This window comes from Pituophis catenifer, unplaced genomic scaffold (assembly GCF_029215685.1).
Source record: "Pituophis catenifer annectens isolate HBS135680 unplaced genomic scaffold, rPitCat1.0.hap2 SCAF_2, whole genome shotgun sequence".
Lineage (NCBI taxonomy): Eukaryota > Metazoa > Chordata > Lepidosauria > Squamata > Colubridae > Pituophis > Pituophis catenifer.
In genome coordinates, this window is record NW_027256882.1 from 79,132,446 (window position 1) to 79,152,634 (window position 20,189).

General features: G+C 38.0%; 1 protein-coding gene across 2 annotated transcripts in view; it reads left to right on the top strand.

The window, feature by feature from the left end:
- VGLL4 (vestigial like family member 4) overlaps positions 1-20,189 on the top strand; it is a 75,374-nt gene that overhangs the window by 31,567 nt on the left and 23,618 nt on the right. The window contains exon 2 of one of the 2 annotated variants that reach the window (XM_070937005.1): positions 879-1,068. In XM_070937005.1, the coding sequence (XP_070793106.1) occupies positions 879-1,068 (190 nt within the window). Of the gene's footprint in view, positions 1-878; positions 1,069-16,989; positions 17,070-20,189 lie in introns of those variants that run through there. The other variant, XM_070937006.1, reaches the window with a different exon arrangement.

The window sequence follows — 20,189 nt, forward strand, 5'->3', positions numbered from 1 at the left end:
AGTCAGTATCACACGGTTATGTTATTGTTTTCTGCACATTTCACAGCTGGCTTCTGACAAGAAAAGTCTAGGAAGAGCCAGTAGAGAAATTGTGTTCCTGTGATATCTCACTTAATGGCTGCAGTGGAAGTGAAGTTGTAAGTCCGTCATGGTCATGCTGTTAACGTTTTAGCGACAGTTGCAAGTACCAATTGTGGTCATTAAACAAGGACCATCTGTAATTGATTGTTTCTATTTTAAATGAATATAGTAATTGTAAAATGTATTTATAATTATAATCTCTGCTGCTTTTTCCACAATAGATGTATTTTAGAAACTGAATGTTAGCAAATTACAGATAGTCTTCAGCTTACAACCACAATTGAGCTCAAAATTTCTGTTGTTAAGCAAGACAGTTGTTAACTGAGTTTTGCCCCATTTTTATGAGCTTTCTTGCTATAGTTGTTAAGTAAATCACTGCAGTTAAGTTAGTAACATGGTTAAATGAATCTGGCTTCCCCAGGACTTTGCTTGTCAGAAGGTTGCAAAAGGTGATCATATGACCCTGGGACAGAGCAACCCTCTTAATTTTGCCAGTGGCCAAGCGTCCAAATTTTGATCACGTGATTATGTAAGTCATAAGTACAATAAATTGTCATAAGTCATTTTTTTCAGTGCTGTTGTAACTTTGAATGGTCACTAAATAACTGGTTGTAAGTCGAGAACTACCTGTATAGATTTGTAAAAAATGAATAATTAGCAAAAACTATTCTTTTTAAAGACTGACAAATATAAAACATTAAAAAAAAAACAAACCTTAAGGAAGGGGATGACTTTATAGGGTGCCCTTTTAATGTTCCTGTTTTTGTTCCATCCATTCATCTTTGCTTTTTCTCTAGGCGAAGCTGCACTACGAGGAGAGCCCAGGATGCAGTCTCTCCCCATATCTGCTGCTGCGACCAACCATAGGACTGGGCCGCCCCCAATCAGTCCTTGCAAAAGGAGGTTCAGCATGGAGCAAGGAGAGGATGATCTAGACTGTGAAAAGGAACACGTACCTAAAATGAGTCGATTATTCAGTCCTCATCTGTAAGTTTCTAGTTTATCTTTTTCATTTCTGCTGCTCTCATTAAATCCGTCAATGCTGTTATTATTTAGAAAGCAATATACTCAAGTTTGGTCAAATATTACCTTTTTTTTGTTGTTTGAAAAGTGACAATCCAGCAATGAATCACTTTGTTTAGTTGCACAGCCCCGAAATATAGTTGCCTTCCAAAATTGAGGTTGCACATTATGTTGTACTCAGATAAGTCGGAAACATTCAGTTTCATTATGTTGGATGATAATGAATGAGGACACAAAAATGTTGACATGAGAATTTAGTTAACTGTAGCAGTGCTCTAACATTATGGTTCTTTCATTGCATTTTACTTTAAGTGTTAGTCTGAAGAGTGGCTGTGTTTTTCTGATGCAGTCTTACAATTGCTTTTAGTTCTGGCTTACACGCTAGGTTGAAAACCAAAAACTTCAAAATACCTTGCAGGGGGCCTCCTAATTTCATCATTCAATAAAGCATAAATTCTATCCACCCTTTTCATCCACAGCATTAGTTCTACTTGTTCCTGCTGCTACAAAATGCTTAGCTGTGTTTTAAAATACTACTTCTATTTGCTCCCGTGATCCCGTATGTGTTAAGTCTTACCAGTCTGAGGGAAGAAAAATTGTGTGGGTGTTTGTGTGCACATGCTATACAGGCACAGGCCAGGAAACTTTAAGAACAGCTGCTGGGCAAGCTGTACACCAACAGCTGGTTTCATAAAGATAGTTTGCTGCATGCTTTCATTCTCCACATGCCAGCAGAATTTTGTACTGTTTTCTGGAAAAGAAAAAGATGATTTTCCTTCCTGGGCACAGAACTGCGATTGGCCTGAAGAAGAAGCTGAGAGGATTCCTTTCATTCCTTACTAGAGGAAGTGATTGGAGTACTTCAGCCAAGCCAGCTTGATAACTATGTGCTTTCCTGGCTGCCTCAGCCTGACAAGCACTCTGCATTCCTTACATTCCACTCAGCTTGGGGATTGTTGTGTTCAGTCATAAGATGTAGACCGAGTATTTCTCTTCAAATAAATGGCAGAAGCCTTAGTCAGAAGCCTGCAGAGTGCAGGCTTGGAATGCGTGACTAATAAAAGCTTCAGTATTTCAAAAAAGACAAACTCACAGACAGTGAAAAGTGCCCCCCTCCCTTTTCCTGTTTTATATACAATCAGTTAATTGCTTAAAATTGTTGCTTTCATTTCTTTAATGTTTCTTTCAACTGCCACCTCATTTTATATAGGAAAATTTACATATAGTTGCATTATTGTAGAATTTGATGAGTTTGAAATCAATAAAAGTATAAAAATAGCATTAAAAAGATATGCAGAATGTGTCACTTAATACACACACGTGGAATTTGATAAACTAAAATCACATGGCATTTTGAAGTTTATTTGTGTTTGAAGCCATGAAATTGAATTCCACATCTATCTCATTTTTTTCGGTCCTCTCACCCCTTCTGTTCAACATTTATGTGAAGCCACTGGGTGAGATCATCCGTGGTTTTGGGGTGAAGTACCATCAGTACGCTGATGATACTCAGCTGTACATCTCCACCACGGACCACCCCAATGATGCCCTTGAAGTGATGTCCCGATGCCTGGTGCCTGGATCTGGATGGAGAGAAACAGACTCAGGCTAAACCCATCCAAGACCGAGTGGCTGTGGTTTCCGACGTCCCGGTATAGTCAGTTGGTGCCATCACTGACTATTGGAGGCAAGTTGCTGGCCCCCATGGAGAGGGCTCGCAACTTGGGTGTCCTCCTGGACTCACGGCTGTCCTTAGAAGAGCATTTTGCGGCTGTGGCCGGGAGGACTTTCTATCAGGTTCGCCTGATCCACCAGTTGCGCCCCTTTCTGGATCGGGACTCCTTACGCACGGTCACTCATGCCCTCGTCACTTCCCGCCTGGACTACTGTAATGCTCTCTACATGGGGCTCCCCTTGAGGAGCACCCGGAGGCTCCAACTGGTCCAGAATGCGGCCACACGGGTGGTTATGGGAGCGACATGGCGTTCCCATGTAACACCTCTTCTGCGCGAGCTGCACTGGCACTGGTGGTCTTCCGGGTGCGCTTCAAAGTTTTGGTTACCACCTTTAGAGCGCTCCATGGCTTAGGACCGGGGTACTTACGAGACCGCCTTCTGCCACCAGTAGCCTGCGCACTTTCTGCCATGCCCTCAAGACCTTCTTATTTCAATAGGCTGGCCTGGCCTAACCTCCTTTTAACTGTTAATTTTAAATTTGTTTTAAAATAATAGGGGTGTTTTAATTTGTTTGGGCCAAATTATTTAATGTGTTTTTATATTGTTTTTAAAGTTTGTATTATGTGTATTTTATCTTTTGGTTGTTCACCGCCCTGAGTCCTTCGGGAGTAGGGCGGTATATAAATCCAAATTATAAAATAAATAAATAAATAAATAAAATACATTTTCATGAATATTTCATTAATATACATATTTACCAAAAAAAAAATCAAGTTTTCTAGCACTTGCAGAAGTGATTGTAGTGTTACTATTTGTATCTTTTTCTATGGCTTTTGGCAGAGTTGTTTTAAACATAGGAAGGGAGGTAAAAAAATTTAAGAGATCAGGTCAAACATACAAAAAATATGTAACAGTATTATGCTTGGCAACACCCAGATACACTTCGGCTATGATTAATATTTTTATGTTCATTGTGTTGCATTTGTAGGAAATGGAGAAAAGCTATGCTGGCATGATTTAAGAGCATTGCAAATTACAGATGAATTGGAGAGTATTATTTTTGTTTGGCCCTGTTATAAGAAATCTTACATAGGACGAGTTATTTATGTTATTTATGATGTTATCTTGTTTGGGCAATGAAACGTCTGCAAGAAAAGAAGCAAGCTCAGAGCGCACCAAGGACCCCACAAGTTATTTATTGTTTATTTTCTAATGAGCCGAGGTGGCGCAGTGGTTAGAGTGCAGTACTGCAGCTACTTCAGCTGACTGCTAGTTCAGCAGATCAGCGGATCAAATCTCACCGGCTCAAGGTTGACTCAGCCTTCCATTCTTCCGAGGTGGGTAAAATGAGGACCCAGATTGTTGGGGGCAATATGCTATTTAGTATACTGTCTTTGGTGTAAGCCGCCCAGAGTCCTCAGAGAGTGGGCGGCATAGAAATACGACAAATAAATAAATAAATAAATAAATAAATAAATAAATAAATAAATAAATAAATAAATAATCTCCTTAGCTGAATATTTCATATTGAATTTATAAAAAATGCTGCAGAATTCAATTTGTAAAAGTCATAGGAAGAGTAAGCTGTTTGCTTCTTTGCATGTATTACCTTATTTAATGCAGGAAGTGAGAATTCTCATTGTCTGTTTATTTTTTTTCTTGAAGGAGACAGAGTAAAAGTTAAGTTAGAAAATGTTCACTTAAACCCACAATTTAGTCATAAAGCAGTTGTTTTTTTGAAGACTCATTTTTATTGCTCCTGTATAACTTTTAACCTCTATCCTTGATTCAATCTGCAAACGTGAACTGCAGTACTTTGGTGTGCTGAATCATGCCTATAACTACAATGATACAACTTTATCTGAACTAAATTTCCTTCCCTTCTTAATAATACTAAAACCTGGGGGCAGCCAGTGAAGTAGAAAGGTGGAGAATCAAGGGTATACAAAATGATCCATGTCTTCATCCAATATTTCGGCTATTTTAAGATATATATTTGGCCATAAGATGCATGACTTTGAAAAGGAATGGAATATTTTTGCATAATCTAAAATTGGCAGTGACATTTGACTGTATTGGGCATATTTGGGATCAGGCTATCCTATGATATTCAGGCAACTCTCAAATATGTAGTTCAATATTTATCCTTTGATATTAGCTAAATTAATTTAGGATAATTGATTTATTAATTTATTAGCTGTTAATGCAAGTTTGTCACCTTAATGTGATAAGAGTAGCTGACAGTTTCGTTGTGACCACTGAAGGAAAACACAAATTATCTAAGATGCCAGCCTCATTTAGGTTCCATGTTTCATTTCTAATGGAAAGAGAATAATCAGGGATTTTCCAAATAGTGATCACACATACTTCTGGACTTTTAAGTCTTCCCTGATCTGATGCTCCACTGACATATTGGATGTCAGTGCCCCAAATCCTTAGCAACTATTGATATTTCTGAAGGGCACCAGATCAGGGAATATTACTGTAAACCTCAATTTATTTTCATTTGTTGCATAGTCTACGAACCACCCCTTCTCCTACAAAAAGGCAAGTTGGAAAATGTTAATGATCTTTCAAAAGTATCAGAGCTTTCAAGACTGAAGAGGAAATATTTATTATGCTAATGCATGTATTCCTTGAATTATGAAAATTCACTTAGCAACAGTTCAAAGTTATGATATCACACCCCCACAAAGCATTTACAACCTGGTCCCAAAGTTACATATGTTGCAGTACCATGGCCTTACAACTGACTGTAGAGATGCCCCCTGCCTATTTCCTCCCATCATGCCCCGCCGGATCCCCAAGGGCACTGGGCCTGCTTTGCTAGTCCACAAGTTTTCATGTGCTTCTCCCCACTCCGTTATTAATCGTTTACTTAACTTTCAAAGATTTCCAGAGCTAAAGATGTCAGGGTAGGAAAGAACAGGCTAGGCCACAATGGCAGAAAAATTGCCATCTTTTTTTCAGGTGCTGGTGAAGCTATTTCCTTTCATCGCTAAATGCTAGCCTTCCCTTCCCCTCCACCATTAGTTCCGTTAGTCTTACACTAGCAGTGCTAATGGTGGGGGAGGAAAGGCATGCAGCAATGGAAGACCTCCTCTTCCTACAGGCTTCTCTCCTTTTCACAAAAACACCTTTGCAAAGAGTGCACATCCTTATGCACGCTCCTTCTCTTCGCAAAGAGGGGAAACGTGTGTGTGTGTGCACACACATCCTTACACACACTTGTCTTTTCTGCCACATGGCCCATCCTGTTCTCCTTTCCTACCCTGACATCTTGAGCTCTGGAGGTCTTTAAAAGGTAAGTGAGCTATAGATTATAGTGGTTGGTGCGGAGAAGGCCCAAGAGCTGTGGGGACCCCAAGGGGTGGGAAGTGCAGCATGAGATATCTCAGTGACTGGAGTAAGGCCTTGGGTGGCCAGTGGCAGTCGGTCTTATTCTTGCACTAACACCCCCCCCCCATGGTCTTCACCATCCCTGAGGTACCTAATATGTACTTAACAACCTGTGTGTTCAATTAACAAATAGTCTTGGGGGGAGCAGGGATGGGGGCTTGTTCACTTAACGATACATCCTCCTGGGTTACAATCATAATGGACAGACTCCATTATGCTCGTAACATGAGGTCTACCTGAAAAACCTAATTTTATGGTTAATTTAACTTGCTCTCCAGTATCCATAATAAAACTTTGAGGTCCTTTTAAACTTTCCCAAGTTTTGATATATTCTTCCTTTTGGTTGGTAGTTATGCCCTGTGCAAATGTTTTATCAAGTGAAAAATTAAAAACCCATACCAACCCCCTCTTTAATTGTAGAATGTCTTTGCAGTTTTATACATCTGGTCCAGTTTATTTTAGGTTGAAAGTATCTGGATGTTGCTGTGCCAATGGAATGCCAATTATGTGTTGTCCCTTAAAGTTTAAACTGAGGTCTAGGGCCTGACTTATATTGTATGCATTTTTCATTTGTTAGATCAGAAGTATTTTCTCCTTTTCATAGTTTAGCTAAAAACAAGGCTCCCTTTATCCTTAGAGGGAGCTCTTAATAGCTGACCTCAGCCTTTTCACAGGAGGCATAATTTCTGCCTTAAAAGTCTTCTATGCTGAGCTTTATCATTCTTCCTCAGGTCATTTTTGGTTACGAAATAGACAAACAACAGCAGCAAATGTAATGGTAATAATATTACTTTTTTTTTTTGAACATTTAAATAGGACCTTTTTAGTTTAGTTTATTGGATTGTATTGTTTGTATATTTTTATGTATTCAGATGAATTTATTGGGTCTATGACAACTCACCACAGCCAGCTCGCTGCAGCCAACTCAACATGGCCAACTCACCACAGCCAACTTGCCATGACCAACTTGCTGCGGCCAGCTCTCCACAGGAGAACTTGCCATGGCCAACTCAACATGGGACACCTCGCTGTGGGACAAGAGTTATACTAATATCAAAGAAACGGTAGAATAGAATCATTAAAGGATCCAAAAGGAGGGACAGAACAAAATGTGAATAACAAAAATTAAAATATTTTTTATTTATTTTAAATAATTAAATTGAATTGTTAAATTGTCCTGTGGCAAATTATCCCGCGGGAGTTGGCCATGGTGAGTTGGCTGCAGCGAGTTGTCCCAGTTCGAATTTATCTACCTCCTGGCTTCTCTACTTGGTTTGCAGTAGAAAATTGTTAGCTACTAATTATCAATAATGAGATTTATTAATCATAATGATTGTGTCAAAGCAGAATTTAGATATCTGTGTAATTTTATCATAAAACACACTGAATCCTTTTTATTGGTACCAAGATTCTAATGTATATGAAACTTTTGTAGCAATTCTTTGGAGATTTTTTTTGTGGAGAAGATTTAGCAATGATCTGACTTATAACCCTGACATATTTTCAGACATAAATGGATCATGACATAGTTTCCCTAATGTTACACTGTATTACAAAGGATAGTTAGTTGGAAATTTGGAATGACTGTATTCTGAACAAGGCTCTTGGGATGCTGTTAAGGTAATGAACATAAAACAGTAGTTTAATAAAATGACAAAATCAAGTACTTTTTGTTGTTTTATGTGTTTAAATGTTTACTCCTGGTTACTCCAGTAGAACTGACTTAAAAGTCTACTGTTATGAACTTGTTTTTATTATTAGGGCTATAGGCTGCAAAATTCCAAATTCTACTAAGCAAAGAGGTACATACTTTTTCCAGCCAGACAACATCTCTTGATGTTTTTCATCAAGACTATTAAGAAAATGAAATATAAACCTCCAAAATTTGCATTTATGAAGACAAAAGAAGTCATAGGCTATATTTTTATGAGGCCTGGTTTCAATATGGTCCATTGGACACAATATAGAGGCTTACTCTAGACATTGCACTATTAAAAGAAATCTACCCTTGTCAGAAAATCATAATTTCCTTAATCGTGGAAATGGTAAGCGTATTTTTAAATATTTTCTTTATTTGAGAATAAAACGTTTAGCTTATGAGGCCCTTAACATGATCAATATGAGCACATGGCTTCACAAATATATTCCTTCTAGCCTCAGTTTGAAAGCTGGAGATTTGGCAAAATACATTTTCTTAATGAGAAAAACCTGAAAAGACCTGTCACTTAATTGATGGTGAATATATTTCAAAATTGCTGTTTTGTTAATTAAACTGTTCTTAACTAATGACTCAGTTAGGAATTTTATGTTTTATTCTGAATATGTGTCCATGAAATTTTTTTAAAAATCTTACAATCCTCTTGGCTTCAAAAATGTTGAAAAATTGGCACACACTCTCTTTTCCATTGTTCTTATAGAGATTATGTAGGGCAGGACTTTGTATCTCATGAATGATTTGTGTATACAGTTCCTTTGCTTGCCAGTTAAGTGGATTGAATAGCATATACTTTCTACCTTGTTTATCCCCCAGTCCTATTCATAGCTAACTGCAAGTGAAGTAACTTGATTCCTATACACATTTTGGACTACAGCTCCTTCAATCCCTTTCTTTTGCCAATCTGACTGGCATTCATGGGGGTCCAAGTCCAAAACATCTGGAAGGCATCAGGTTGCCAACCATGTCCTACAATGGTAAAATAAAGGGTCCTTGGGAAGATGGCACTGGAATTTGGTATATATATAATTTACTCTTTTCTCAGTATATATTGTGAATGTAATAGAACACATCTGCTGATTTGCTTTTTAATACAGCAGTGAAATTAAAAGCAAACTATTCAATTACAATATTTAATTTAACTGTCTAAGTCCTTATGTTTATACCATACATTTGTATATTATACAGTAGATACATGTATACAAGCAAAAAAAAAAGTACTATGCATACTATTTAAATCAGTAAATGCATAACTATGTTCTTCATGTTCTCTGTAATAATTCATAATAAGATTAGTAAGAATTTAGGGCATCACATATGTGTTCTTTATATTTTTATTTTATTAGAATTCTTAAACATAATAATATGTTAAATATAGCTAAACAGATAAAAGTGAATAAAAACTACAAAAATAAAAATATAGTGCATAAAATAGAAAAAGAGATAGATAGATAAATATAGCAGAAGAAAAATTTAAAGAAGACTCCTCGTTTGTCACAACAAATGTGAACAATTTTAACAACTAATCACCTGTTCTTAAAATACAACAAAAAAGCCCCTTCATCCCATATCTCATCTCCTATCTATATATAGATCCTTACAATCTTGACATTCAGTCCTGGTCAGCAAAAGTCCATTAAGGGTTGCCAGAAATAGCAACACATCTATTTTAATCTTGATCAAATTAACCCACTTTACATTCCTTTCTTTTATTTTTAACAATATTGATCTTTAATCTCTTCAAATAACATTCTAGAACTTGTTTTCCTTTCATTTTTTTGTCCCTTGTCACATATTAGAAATATTTTAGGGATATCATCATAAAAACATAGATGATTATTATGTTAATTTTTCTAGATGAAAATTTATAATTTACCACATTATTGTGGTAATTGATGTTTTGCCTGTTTTTTCTGAAAAGCATTTATTTTACCTGTTGCTATGATGGCGATTTTCTTTGAATCTGCTTTTATACATCTACAAATCAGTTTTTCATTTTTCTCCAAATATGGAAAAGTTGTGTTGTCTCCGCCATGACATATCCTTGTTTGCTGTATGATGGGTGACCGGAGAGTGAAAAGTTTCCTGTAACCCTGTAATTGAAAACTGTTTCTTTGAAGATAGGTCAGACCAGTTCCCACCCAAATCTCTGCTTTTTATCACCATTAATATAGCTGACTGTGTCTGAAAATGGCTTCCTTCATTTTATTTCTTTTCTTTTAACTTAAAACTACTGTGTCTAGTGTTGCTGCTACGCCTTTTACCCTACTTCAATCTTCTGTTTAATCAACAAAGGGACTACTAATTTCCTTGTAGGGACAGAGGGCCAAGAAGTCTCCTCAAATGGTTGACAGGCAGAAATTCAGTTGGTGCAACTTTACCTAGGGCTTCAGCATCTGTTTTGCATGACTTCATCTGCCTGACAGTCAGTACTTCAGCCAGTTTCAAAGGTCTAGGAAGTTTTTCATTTAGACATTATATACAAAATTCCTTCCTTGTGCAGTTTCACCTCCTGAAAAAGAATATGAAAAGGGGACTTTTTTTTCCAAGGGTGGAAAGATTAGACAATAGAGTTGCTTTAATATTAATTTTGTAGTCTTGACTTTCCTCATCATTTCTTCATACGCTTAATTGCTAATGAAAATATATATTGTTATGCAGGAAGGACAGATTTCCTGAATTTCCTTTCACATATATTTTTAATGAGTCAACGGAAATCAAGTCACAAATAACCCTCAAAGTCTGCTTAGGCAACAGAAGGGAAGTGGAACAGCATGGATGTCATAGCTGTCTCAACTAGGGATTGTATTCTGCCAGGGAAATCTGAAGAAAGGAAAAAAATCTCACAAATAGGGAGCTGCTCAGTGGAATAATAATATTTCACCAATTCCAGATTTCCTATTGGAACTGTGATATGAGAAGAACTTAATTTAAATGACAGTCAAACTTGTTGTTTAGTCATTGTGGGTCTTCTGTGAACCCCATATTGTTTAAAGAGAAGTCAGATGTTTTAAACAGATGGAGATAGATGCATACAACATTTTAAAAAATGTCTTCAACTAAGAGTAGAAGTGAAATGTTGGTGGATTTGGAAGAAAAATCTTGGCTTAGCCATAAACCTCAATTTAATATTCTTAGGCCAGTCACTCCTGGAATTGCAAAGTAGATGGAAAAGAAGAGGAAAGAGATTACATCTAGGTCAGGGGTGCCAAACTCATGTCGTCACGGCCATGTCATGTGACATATCGGGACTTTCCCCCCTTCTCTAAACCGGGTGTGAACGTGGCCAGCGCGTGACGCATCCATCCGGGAGCTTGACAGCCCTGATCTAGATGCTTCTGTCTAACTTTTCTTGCCACTGTCAGCTACTGACAGAAGTCATAGCAAAGAGCTTTCTGAACTTTTGAGTGTAGTTATAAAAGTATATGCAGGATTAGTAAGACCAATGCCATCAGCCTTGGGACTATTTTATTTTGTTTTATTTCATTTTATTCAATTTATTTGCCACCGATCTCACTGTAAAGTAACTCTGGGCAGCTTACAATATTAAAAGCAATAAAACTATGGATCACATCCAGGTTGTTCAGCAAGTCATTAAAAGGCACAAGAAGTATACCATGCCTGTATGCCTGGCTTTTATTGACTACAAAAAGGCATTTGACCAGTATTCCATCAAGCAATAATTAAAACATTGCTCAACGAAGGCATAGACACTGCTTACATAAACTTACTACAATCAATAGATGAAAAACAATGGCAACAATTTGCCTTAATTACCTTAAAGCGGAAATCAACATAAAGCCATGAAAATTGTGTGTGTGTGTGTGTGTGTGTTTGTGTGTGTGTATGTGTATGCATGTATAAACACACATACACATACACACAAATGTATATTCATTCATAATAAAAACACAGAACTAAATGATGGGAGAGGACAAGCAGAATGTACAGGGGGGAAGGCGGGATCTTCTATTGGTCCATTAATCACCTCCATCATGATACTTCCTCAATTAGGAGCCTCAAGCCAACTGTCACAACTGTTTGTGACATAAGTGAAAATATTTGTATTGCCTATTCTTTTGGCTTCTTGAACAGGGGTGTCAAACTCAATTTCATTGAGGGCTGTATCAGGGTTGTGTTTGACCTCCGGGGGGGTGGGTGGACTTGGCCAGCTCTGTGTCACTCATCAAGTCTCGATTTTTGGCCGCGACGGCCTCCTGCAGCCCTTTGCCAGCAAAAATAGAGCTCAGGGAGGCATCATGTGGCCCTCCCAAAAAAGGTGTCTCTCTTGACCAGTGGTGCAGCTCACTTGGACAGACTTCAAAGCTCTGGAGCCAGAGAAATCAGCTATGAAATCAGCAGAGAAAGACCCAGATGGGGCAGGGCCACAAATACCTAATTTTAAAACAATTTATGTTGAAGTGCAAGAAGCTGGACATAACATTTCAGACACTTTATTATTTTCTTAATGAAGTATCATTGTGTTAAATATCCAGTGCTTATGATCCTATGTGAGACCTGGGCATTTTACAGTCCTGGGGCCACATCTGGCCCTCTGGCTGTTCCTGTCTGGCCTGCATGAGGTTAATTGGAAATTAGAAATCAAATGTAAATGCATACAATACAACTGCATTGCTTTTATTTTGAAGTTGACTGCTGTTTTTTTTTTTTCAATTTACATATATTTGCGTGTACCTACGCACCTTCACAGTAATGTGTTGGTTCGGCCCTACACAACAGTCCCAGTTTTTCAAGTGACCCCTTGAGAAAATTAATTGCCCACCCCTGTCCTATAAGTACAGAGCCTTAGCTAAATAATTTCTTTTAAAATTATAGTTTAGATTTTGTGACTGTGGAGGAAAAGTTTTAAATTTGTTACTTTTGTTCAGCTATTTCCCAGATGTTTCCTGCAGTTTGACAGATGTACCATTTACCAGAGAGTTGTCCTCTTGAGAGTTAGAATGTTATGGACACGGTTGCTATAGACAATGGCTATAAAATCAGTATCTGGAATGAATTCGTACATTTGCTTTTAGTTGAGTACGGTTTCTTCCCAGACTACAAATGATTTGATTTTGTTTTATAATATTATAACCTACTACATGCTCCTTACACAAAAACGCTACCATTGATTCTTTTTAAAACTCCCAGTTATTGATATATTCAAGACGAGGGTGGTTTTCATAGTGCTATAAATTTCTCCAAGTACCGGTAGTTTTGATTCTTTATTACAATAGTTGGGTTCAGTACTGCTAATATTGATTTTTCTGATCAATATTAGCAGTTCTATCCTTTAATAAGTCCATTTGAAATTAAAATTCAGAGGCAATACATCTGTACCTTTGTTGTCTTTGAAAGCTAAGCAGGTTTGGATATGATTAATACTTGGATGAGAAGCCAGGAGGAAATCTCAGAGCTGTAAGATAGATTTGGAAGTTGAAAAAAGCCATCCTGGAAGAAAGCAAATCACTTCCATACTGTGGCCAAGCAAACTACATGGAACACATTTGTTAAGTGAATTTGGCTTCCCCATTGACTTTGCTTGTCAGAAATTTGCAAAAGGGTTCACATGACTCCTGGATAGTGCAATCATTCTAAATATGAGTCAATTTGCTAAGTGTCTGAGTTTTGATGATGGTCAATTTGACCATGAAGGTTAAGCAACAGTCATAAGTCTGAAAAACAGTTATAAATCACTTTTTTCAATGCCATTGTTAACTTTGAACAGTCACTAAATAAACTTGTTTATAAGTTGAGGACCACCTACAATTTAAATCTAAATGTTCAGTTTGATCTCACAGAAACGGTAGGTTTTGAAAGGGATTCATAGTACTTCATTTTTTTTAATTCATTTTATTTATTTATTTATTTATTGCAGATGAATTTATTTGCATATTTGCCTTTTATGAGCTGGTTACCTGTTTTATCTGTGATTTTGCTGTCGTGATACTTTCTTTTCTGCTACATTTAATCCTTTTTAAAATGAAAGATGATGTGCCCAAATAGTTCTTCATTGTATGATCTTGACATTTAATTTCTGCTTTTTTATCTAATGGCAGCAGAATTACTGGGAATCAGGCAACTTATAAAATTATTGCACAGTCAGCCACATGTTTTGACTGGATTTGGCATTTTATCCACCTATTGAGTCCTTCTCAAGGACCCTGGGTTAGGCAGATGTTGCTGGTTGCTGGTGTTAAAAATGTTACATCACAGGTTGTAAGCTGTTCCAATTAAAATTTTCTACGACTTTCTCTATATTTTATGGTCCCACCAGTTCTTCCTTACAGGCAAATTATATTTCTTGCAGATCTTCCAATGCACCATGATGGTTGCTACATTGCAGTGCCACTGTTTGAAGTCAGTCTGTGCCATCTTCTTGCTACAGCTAACTAGGTGTCCCGCTGTTTCTTCTGCCTCTTTGCAAAGGCAGCACTTGTTGCTGCCTTCTCATTTCTGGCTTTGTATGCATTTGTTCTTAAGGCTTGGTTTTGTGCAGCCAGAATTACCGGTAGCTCCTCTGTCATTTTCTTCAACTTTCCTGCACCCCTTACCAGATCTTCTTGTTATGTGCTTTGCCTGCTAATTTCTTTTTTTACGTACTCATGTAATGCTTTGCCTTGCCATTTTTCTTTTCTATTACTATTACTATTTCTACTCTGCTGGAGTCCCTATCTTTTCAGGGAAATGTATAAGGTGTGAAACATATTTACCTTCCTCTGTTGGTACAAATGACTGGACCTTTCAATCCTGTTGACATTATTTAGTTTATTAGATTTTTATTAGTTTTAGCCCACCTTATAAAGTGATAAAGTAACTCAAGGTGGCGAACATATAATACTCACTCCTCCTCCTGTTTTCCCATCAACAGCAAATCCTGTGAGGTGGGTTGTGCTGTGAGAGAATGATCAACCCCAAATCACCCAGCTTTCATGCCTAAGATGGAGTACTAGAACTCACAGCCTCCTGATTTCTAGCCTGTGCCTTAACCACTAGACCAGACTGGCTATTTCGCTGAGATTTTGCAAGATATATCGGATTTAATATAAAACAGATAAATGCATACTTTGAAAAATGGGCATTAGATGAGAACAGTTATTCTTCCAAATGCTATTCAGGCTGATTATTCTCTGAGGACACTGAAGACAAGGTTAAATATTCTTCTAGAAACAATTCAGGAGAATAGACATAATGCTGAATTAAGTGCTGCCTATACAGTGTTATTTATTAAGCTTACGGCTTCACAACGTCTTCCCTAGGTCACTTTGTATTGATTTACTACTGGTAATGCTAGGTTTATGCCATTTTCTTATTTTTACAGAAATTCCCACAACTATACAGGTAGTCCTCGACTTACAACCATTCATTTAGCAACTGTTCAAAGTTCAAACAGTACTGAAGAGTGATTTGTGGGTGGTCCTGACACTTGCCACCGTTGTAGCATCCCCAAGGTCATGGAATTGCAATTTAGATGCCTAGCAACGGACATGTGTTTGCAATGGTTGCAGCTTCCTAGAGTCACAGTATTGCCATTTGCAACCTTTCCAGCTGACAAGCAACGTCAATGGGGGAAACTCGATTCACTTAATGACCATGTTATTTGTTTAATGGCTGTAGCAGAAAAAGTCATAAAAAGGACATGGTCATGTGATGACTTACCTAGCTGTTGCTTAGTAATGGAAGTTCTGGTCCCAATCATGGCCATAAGATGAGGATTACAGTGCTGTTTTGGTTAAAAAAAGCAGTGTAAGTGATTGTTCCCATATGTACAATAAATTTATTTTGCAGTGAAGTCTGGGGGGGACCGTTTGGTAGCAACCATCTTGGTAACTTACGTGCAAATTGATCCTACTTAATATAGATTGCAACTGTGTACATTAGCTCTTCTTGGAGTTATAGCTGAGCGAGCAGTGTCTTTAACTTGTTCTTTTAATCAGTGCTGTATTACATTAATCCATGCTGGAAGACATATGTTCTCAGCAAGAACAGGGTTGCCATAGACTACAAAAGTCCACATTATGACTGGAGATTTCTGTACCTTTCCTGATATCTAAGGGTCATCCAATATATTTGCCTCCCAGTCAAGGGTTGTGTCTAGGGGTTGTAATGCCTAAGATGAATACTCATCCCAATTTTTTCAATTTACTTTAATAAGTAAACTTATCAAACTTTTGATAAGTTTGGTTATTTATATTAGCCTTTTCAAGAGGAAGAAATATTGCCTTGAATTTACAAGTATACTCTAACAATATATGGCATTGCTTCCTTTTCTTCCTTCCTCCCTCCCTCCCTAAAAAAAAAGATGCCACTGTAATTTTCAGTTGGAAAATGAATATGGTGTTTAAATTGGCATTTGAATTGAAATTATATATGAATTCGGAACATTTCCAGAACTGTGGCTCTGCTAGCTTTTTCTGTGAAAGGAATACAAAAGCTTTGTAAAGATGTCACAGGCCTTTTTTTGCTGAATATATGCTGACAATACAGTGCCAAGTTACTGTATTCACAAAGGATCAGACAGACCAGCTTATGTATGGTATGTTGTATTGTCCAAAGGTAGTCGTACATTTTGTTGCCTGTTAAAAAGTGCGCACTTGCAGTTAACGTGAGCTTTTAAAAAAACAGCAGGCAAACCTTGCAGGGCAATTGAAAAGATTGGGAAGAAAAAGTCACATGGCCACTCTAGGCAGAGGGCCAAATTGCCACATCTCTCTATTTCTCTCTCTCTCTCTCTCTCTATTTCTCTCCCTCCCTCCCTCCCTCCATTCTTCTCTCTCTCCTTCCCCTATTCATCATCTCTTAGCCACTAACTAATCGGTCTCCATGGCAAGAGGGGGTGCAGAGTTTTCTTTTTCCCTGAGAAAGAGAGAGCCTGCCTGCCTGCCTTCCTGCCTTGGAGGGAGACTCCCTTCAGCCTTCCTTGCTCCGGAAAAGAAAAGGAAGAGCAGCCACTACAAAAGGACGGTGCCCATCCTCCCTGGCTTTGCATGCCTGCTTATGTGCAGCTTTCCAGAGAGAGAGAGAGAAAAAAAAGGCAGGGGCTCTTATTCTGACAGGGCCTTCTGCCTGCTGAGCTGTTTGTGAGGGAGAGACCTTGCCAAGTTTGTGAGGCCCAAGGCTTTCTTGTGGGAGGACGCAGGGCTGTCTTCATGCTCTTTGGCAATGATTAAAGTGAGGTTAGTACAAAAAAGAAAGGGGGGGGGCTCCTTTTTCACCCCCGCTCTTTGTTTTTCAAACTGGATCTTGCTGTTTAAAACCAGATGGCAGTGCCATATTTTCAGCTGCAATTCATTTAAACTCTTAAGTGTTGTACAAAGAAGTGTAAGAGTGGATCAGTAGCTTACTAATATGGGGGAGGGGGGAGAGGGAGGAGCATAGAGGAGGCAGCCTTGCTTTTCTTTCCAAATATATACCAGCCTCATGTTTCCAGCACCTTTAGTTACCTTCTTCTGCCTCTGAAAGGAAAAACCAGGACACTGAGAGCAACTTTTGAACAGCAAAATCAAGCTTGCTCTCTCTCTCTCTCTTTTTTTTTTTTGGCCTGATTTAAAATACATAAATCGTGATCGTTGTTTTTTCTGATTGGCTCAGCAGGCAAGGCAGTGTTGTTATTGCCATGTGACCAGCTTGAGCATGTAATTCTGCATTTTTTAGGCTCGGGTGAGAAGCTGTGTGGTCTTTTGAACAGATTCACATACTACTTGTCCTGCCCAGAAGTTCATCCCTCTGATGGTTTCAGCATGGCTACAAATGTTTTCCCCGTTTGGAATACACGGCTTGGCCGTGCAATGCGTATTGCTCTCCTGGGCCGTCACACGCCTCCCCCAAACCACACTTCAAACATGACTGTACATCTGATGTTCCATGTGGGTGGGGATCTTTTCTGGGTGGAGGAAGTAGCTTGGATGGTGTGGATAGGCAGCTGTGGGCTTTATTAATTCTCCATAAAGCCCTGGATAAGGCCCCTTTGAATTGTTGAATGTAAAGAGAATAAGAAAATACAAGTCTCCAACATGAGATCTGTATTAGGAAAAGAAGTTTATTTTGACACTTTACTATATGGGTTAAATTGAGAATAATCAAAAGCAGACTTCGGAAGAACTTGTACAACCCATTTAAATAATTGAGAAGCAAATGCAGTGTCGTCAAGAGGTCGTATCAAATTTGAGATACAGAAAGTAGCCCTTTTTTTCTGCCACTGCACTGCTTCTCAGGCTTGGCAACTTTTAAGAAGTGTGGACTTCAACTCCCAGAATTCCCCAACCGAAAACATGGAACTAAGTGATTGTGTGAGAAATGTTTTTTGTTTTTTTTAATATTTCTTACGGGTGAAATTTATTATTTTCTGTATTTGACCACTTCCCTTTGTGGGATTTTGAATAACTTTTTTATTGATGCCTCAGGGTGGAATAAATTAGTAACACCATGTTAGAGAAAAGTAACTTTTTTTTTCTTCTCTTCAATATTTCTTTGTTGTTGGTCAACCTCAAATAAAACATGAATATACTAATTTGTTTAGGGAAAAATGTAATTATTTTATATTTGCAAAGATTACTATATAGCTGCTAATGCTATACAGAATCAAGTATTGCAGCTGTATAGTTCCATTGTTGTGTTCCAAATACAGAATTGAATTTCATTTAGCATTTTTATTAGTTCAGCAACAGCTGACTTTTCTTCTATAGACGGAGAGAGCTATATATGTATACGACCGATTACAGCCCGGGAAGAGGCAAATCTTAGAAGAGACATGCTATCACTTTTAAGGTTGTTATGGAACTTATGAATTCTTTCACAAATCCTTCAGAATTGCACATGTAAAAAAACAAAAGTGAGCATTCTCTGAGTCTCACCCATCAAACATTGTCATCAGATTCGACAGAAGCAAACCCTGTCACAGTGTTTGCCCTCAGAAATAGGATCCCCCCCCCCCGATGCATGGGACCCACCTTGATGCTCTTTAAAAAGCCTCTGAGAACCTGGGTTTTTCCTGGGCTTTTGGGTTAACATGGATGATGTGGCTCTTATAATCTTTTTGTTTGTTTATTTGTTTGAATATTTCTTATTCAGGATATTAATATTTTCATGGTTTCTTTCTGTTTTTAATGTTGTATGCCATCCAGAGCCTCTATGGAATTGTGTGGCCTTTTAAATTTAACAAGGTTAAATCCATGCAGATTTTCTAGAGGGGTCTTTGGTGCTCTCTGAGCTTGCTTGTTTCATTACCCTAACTAGGTAACATCATCAGTGCTGGTAAGGAATGCTGTTTGCTGTCAGTTTATATTCTGGTGTCTTGACTAGCACTGATGATGTTACCTAGTTAGGGTAATGAAACGTCTGCAAGAAAACAAGCAAGCTCAGAGAGCACCAAGGACCCCTCATTTCAACCCTGAACTACAAATATCCTCCAAGATTTTCTAGAGTTCCCTAACTGTTGCATAATGATAGAGGATAGCTTCTTTTCCCTTGCCCATTATCTCTTTCTATTTAGGTAGCTTCCTTCTACTTACATCCCTAGAACAATTTCTCAACCTCAGCAACTTTAGGATATGTGGACTACATCTTTGACTCTACCATGCTGGCTAGAGAATTCTGTGAGCTGAAGACCACACAACATAGAGTTGCTATGGTTGAGAAAAGCTGTCCTAGATGCTGGTTCATTCTCAGAGTTCTGTAACTACAAGATGCAATATAGGGCCCATAGTGCCTGCACTTTGATGGATATCCTTAAGGCCTATACTCTGCAAGTAGGCTCACAAACTAGCTATTTATTTTACGTTGAGATTCTTGTACCAAAATACAACACAGAAAGGAGAGTTAGAATTGACCTTAAAATAAATTATGGCTTTCCCTTTATGGCTTGTTCCATTTGGTAGAAACTATTGCTGTGTGTTCAGATGGCACAACAACATCAATTCAGATTCTGGGCTGCTGCTTACAGCTTGGAGGAAAAGGGCCTCAGTGGGTGTCTATATGGTTACTTGCAGTTGAATCCAGATCTTCCCCTCCCAAACACACATGATGTTTATTTTGTATGCCAGAGGCTGCCTTTTGTTCCCTCAAGACCCCTTTGGCTTACAATTAAAACCTTTCTTTTCACATCTGTGATCCTTGCCCTTCTATCCTTGTATATATCTTTCATAATATCACAGTATGCTCCTTTTTTGTTTATCTCACTTTGTCAGGACTTCTGTTTGTTATGTGATCAACACAGGTTCCAAAAATATCTTTTTTTAAAAAAAAATGTAGTAGAAAGGATGTGTCTTCTGTAGCAACTACAATCAGCAACTACATCC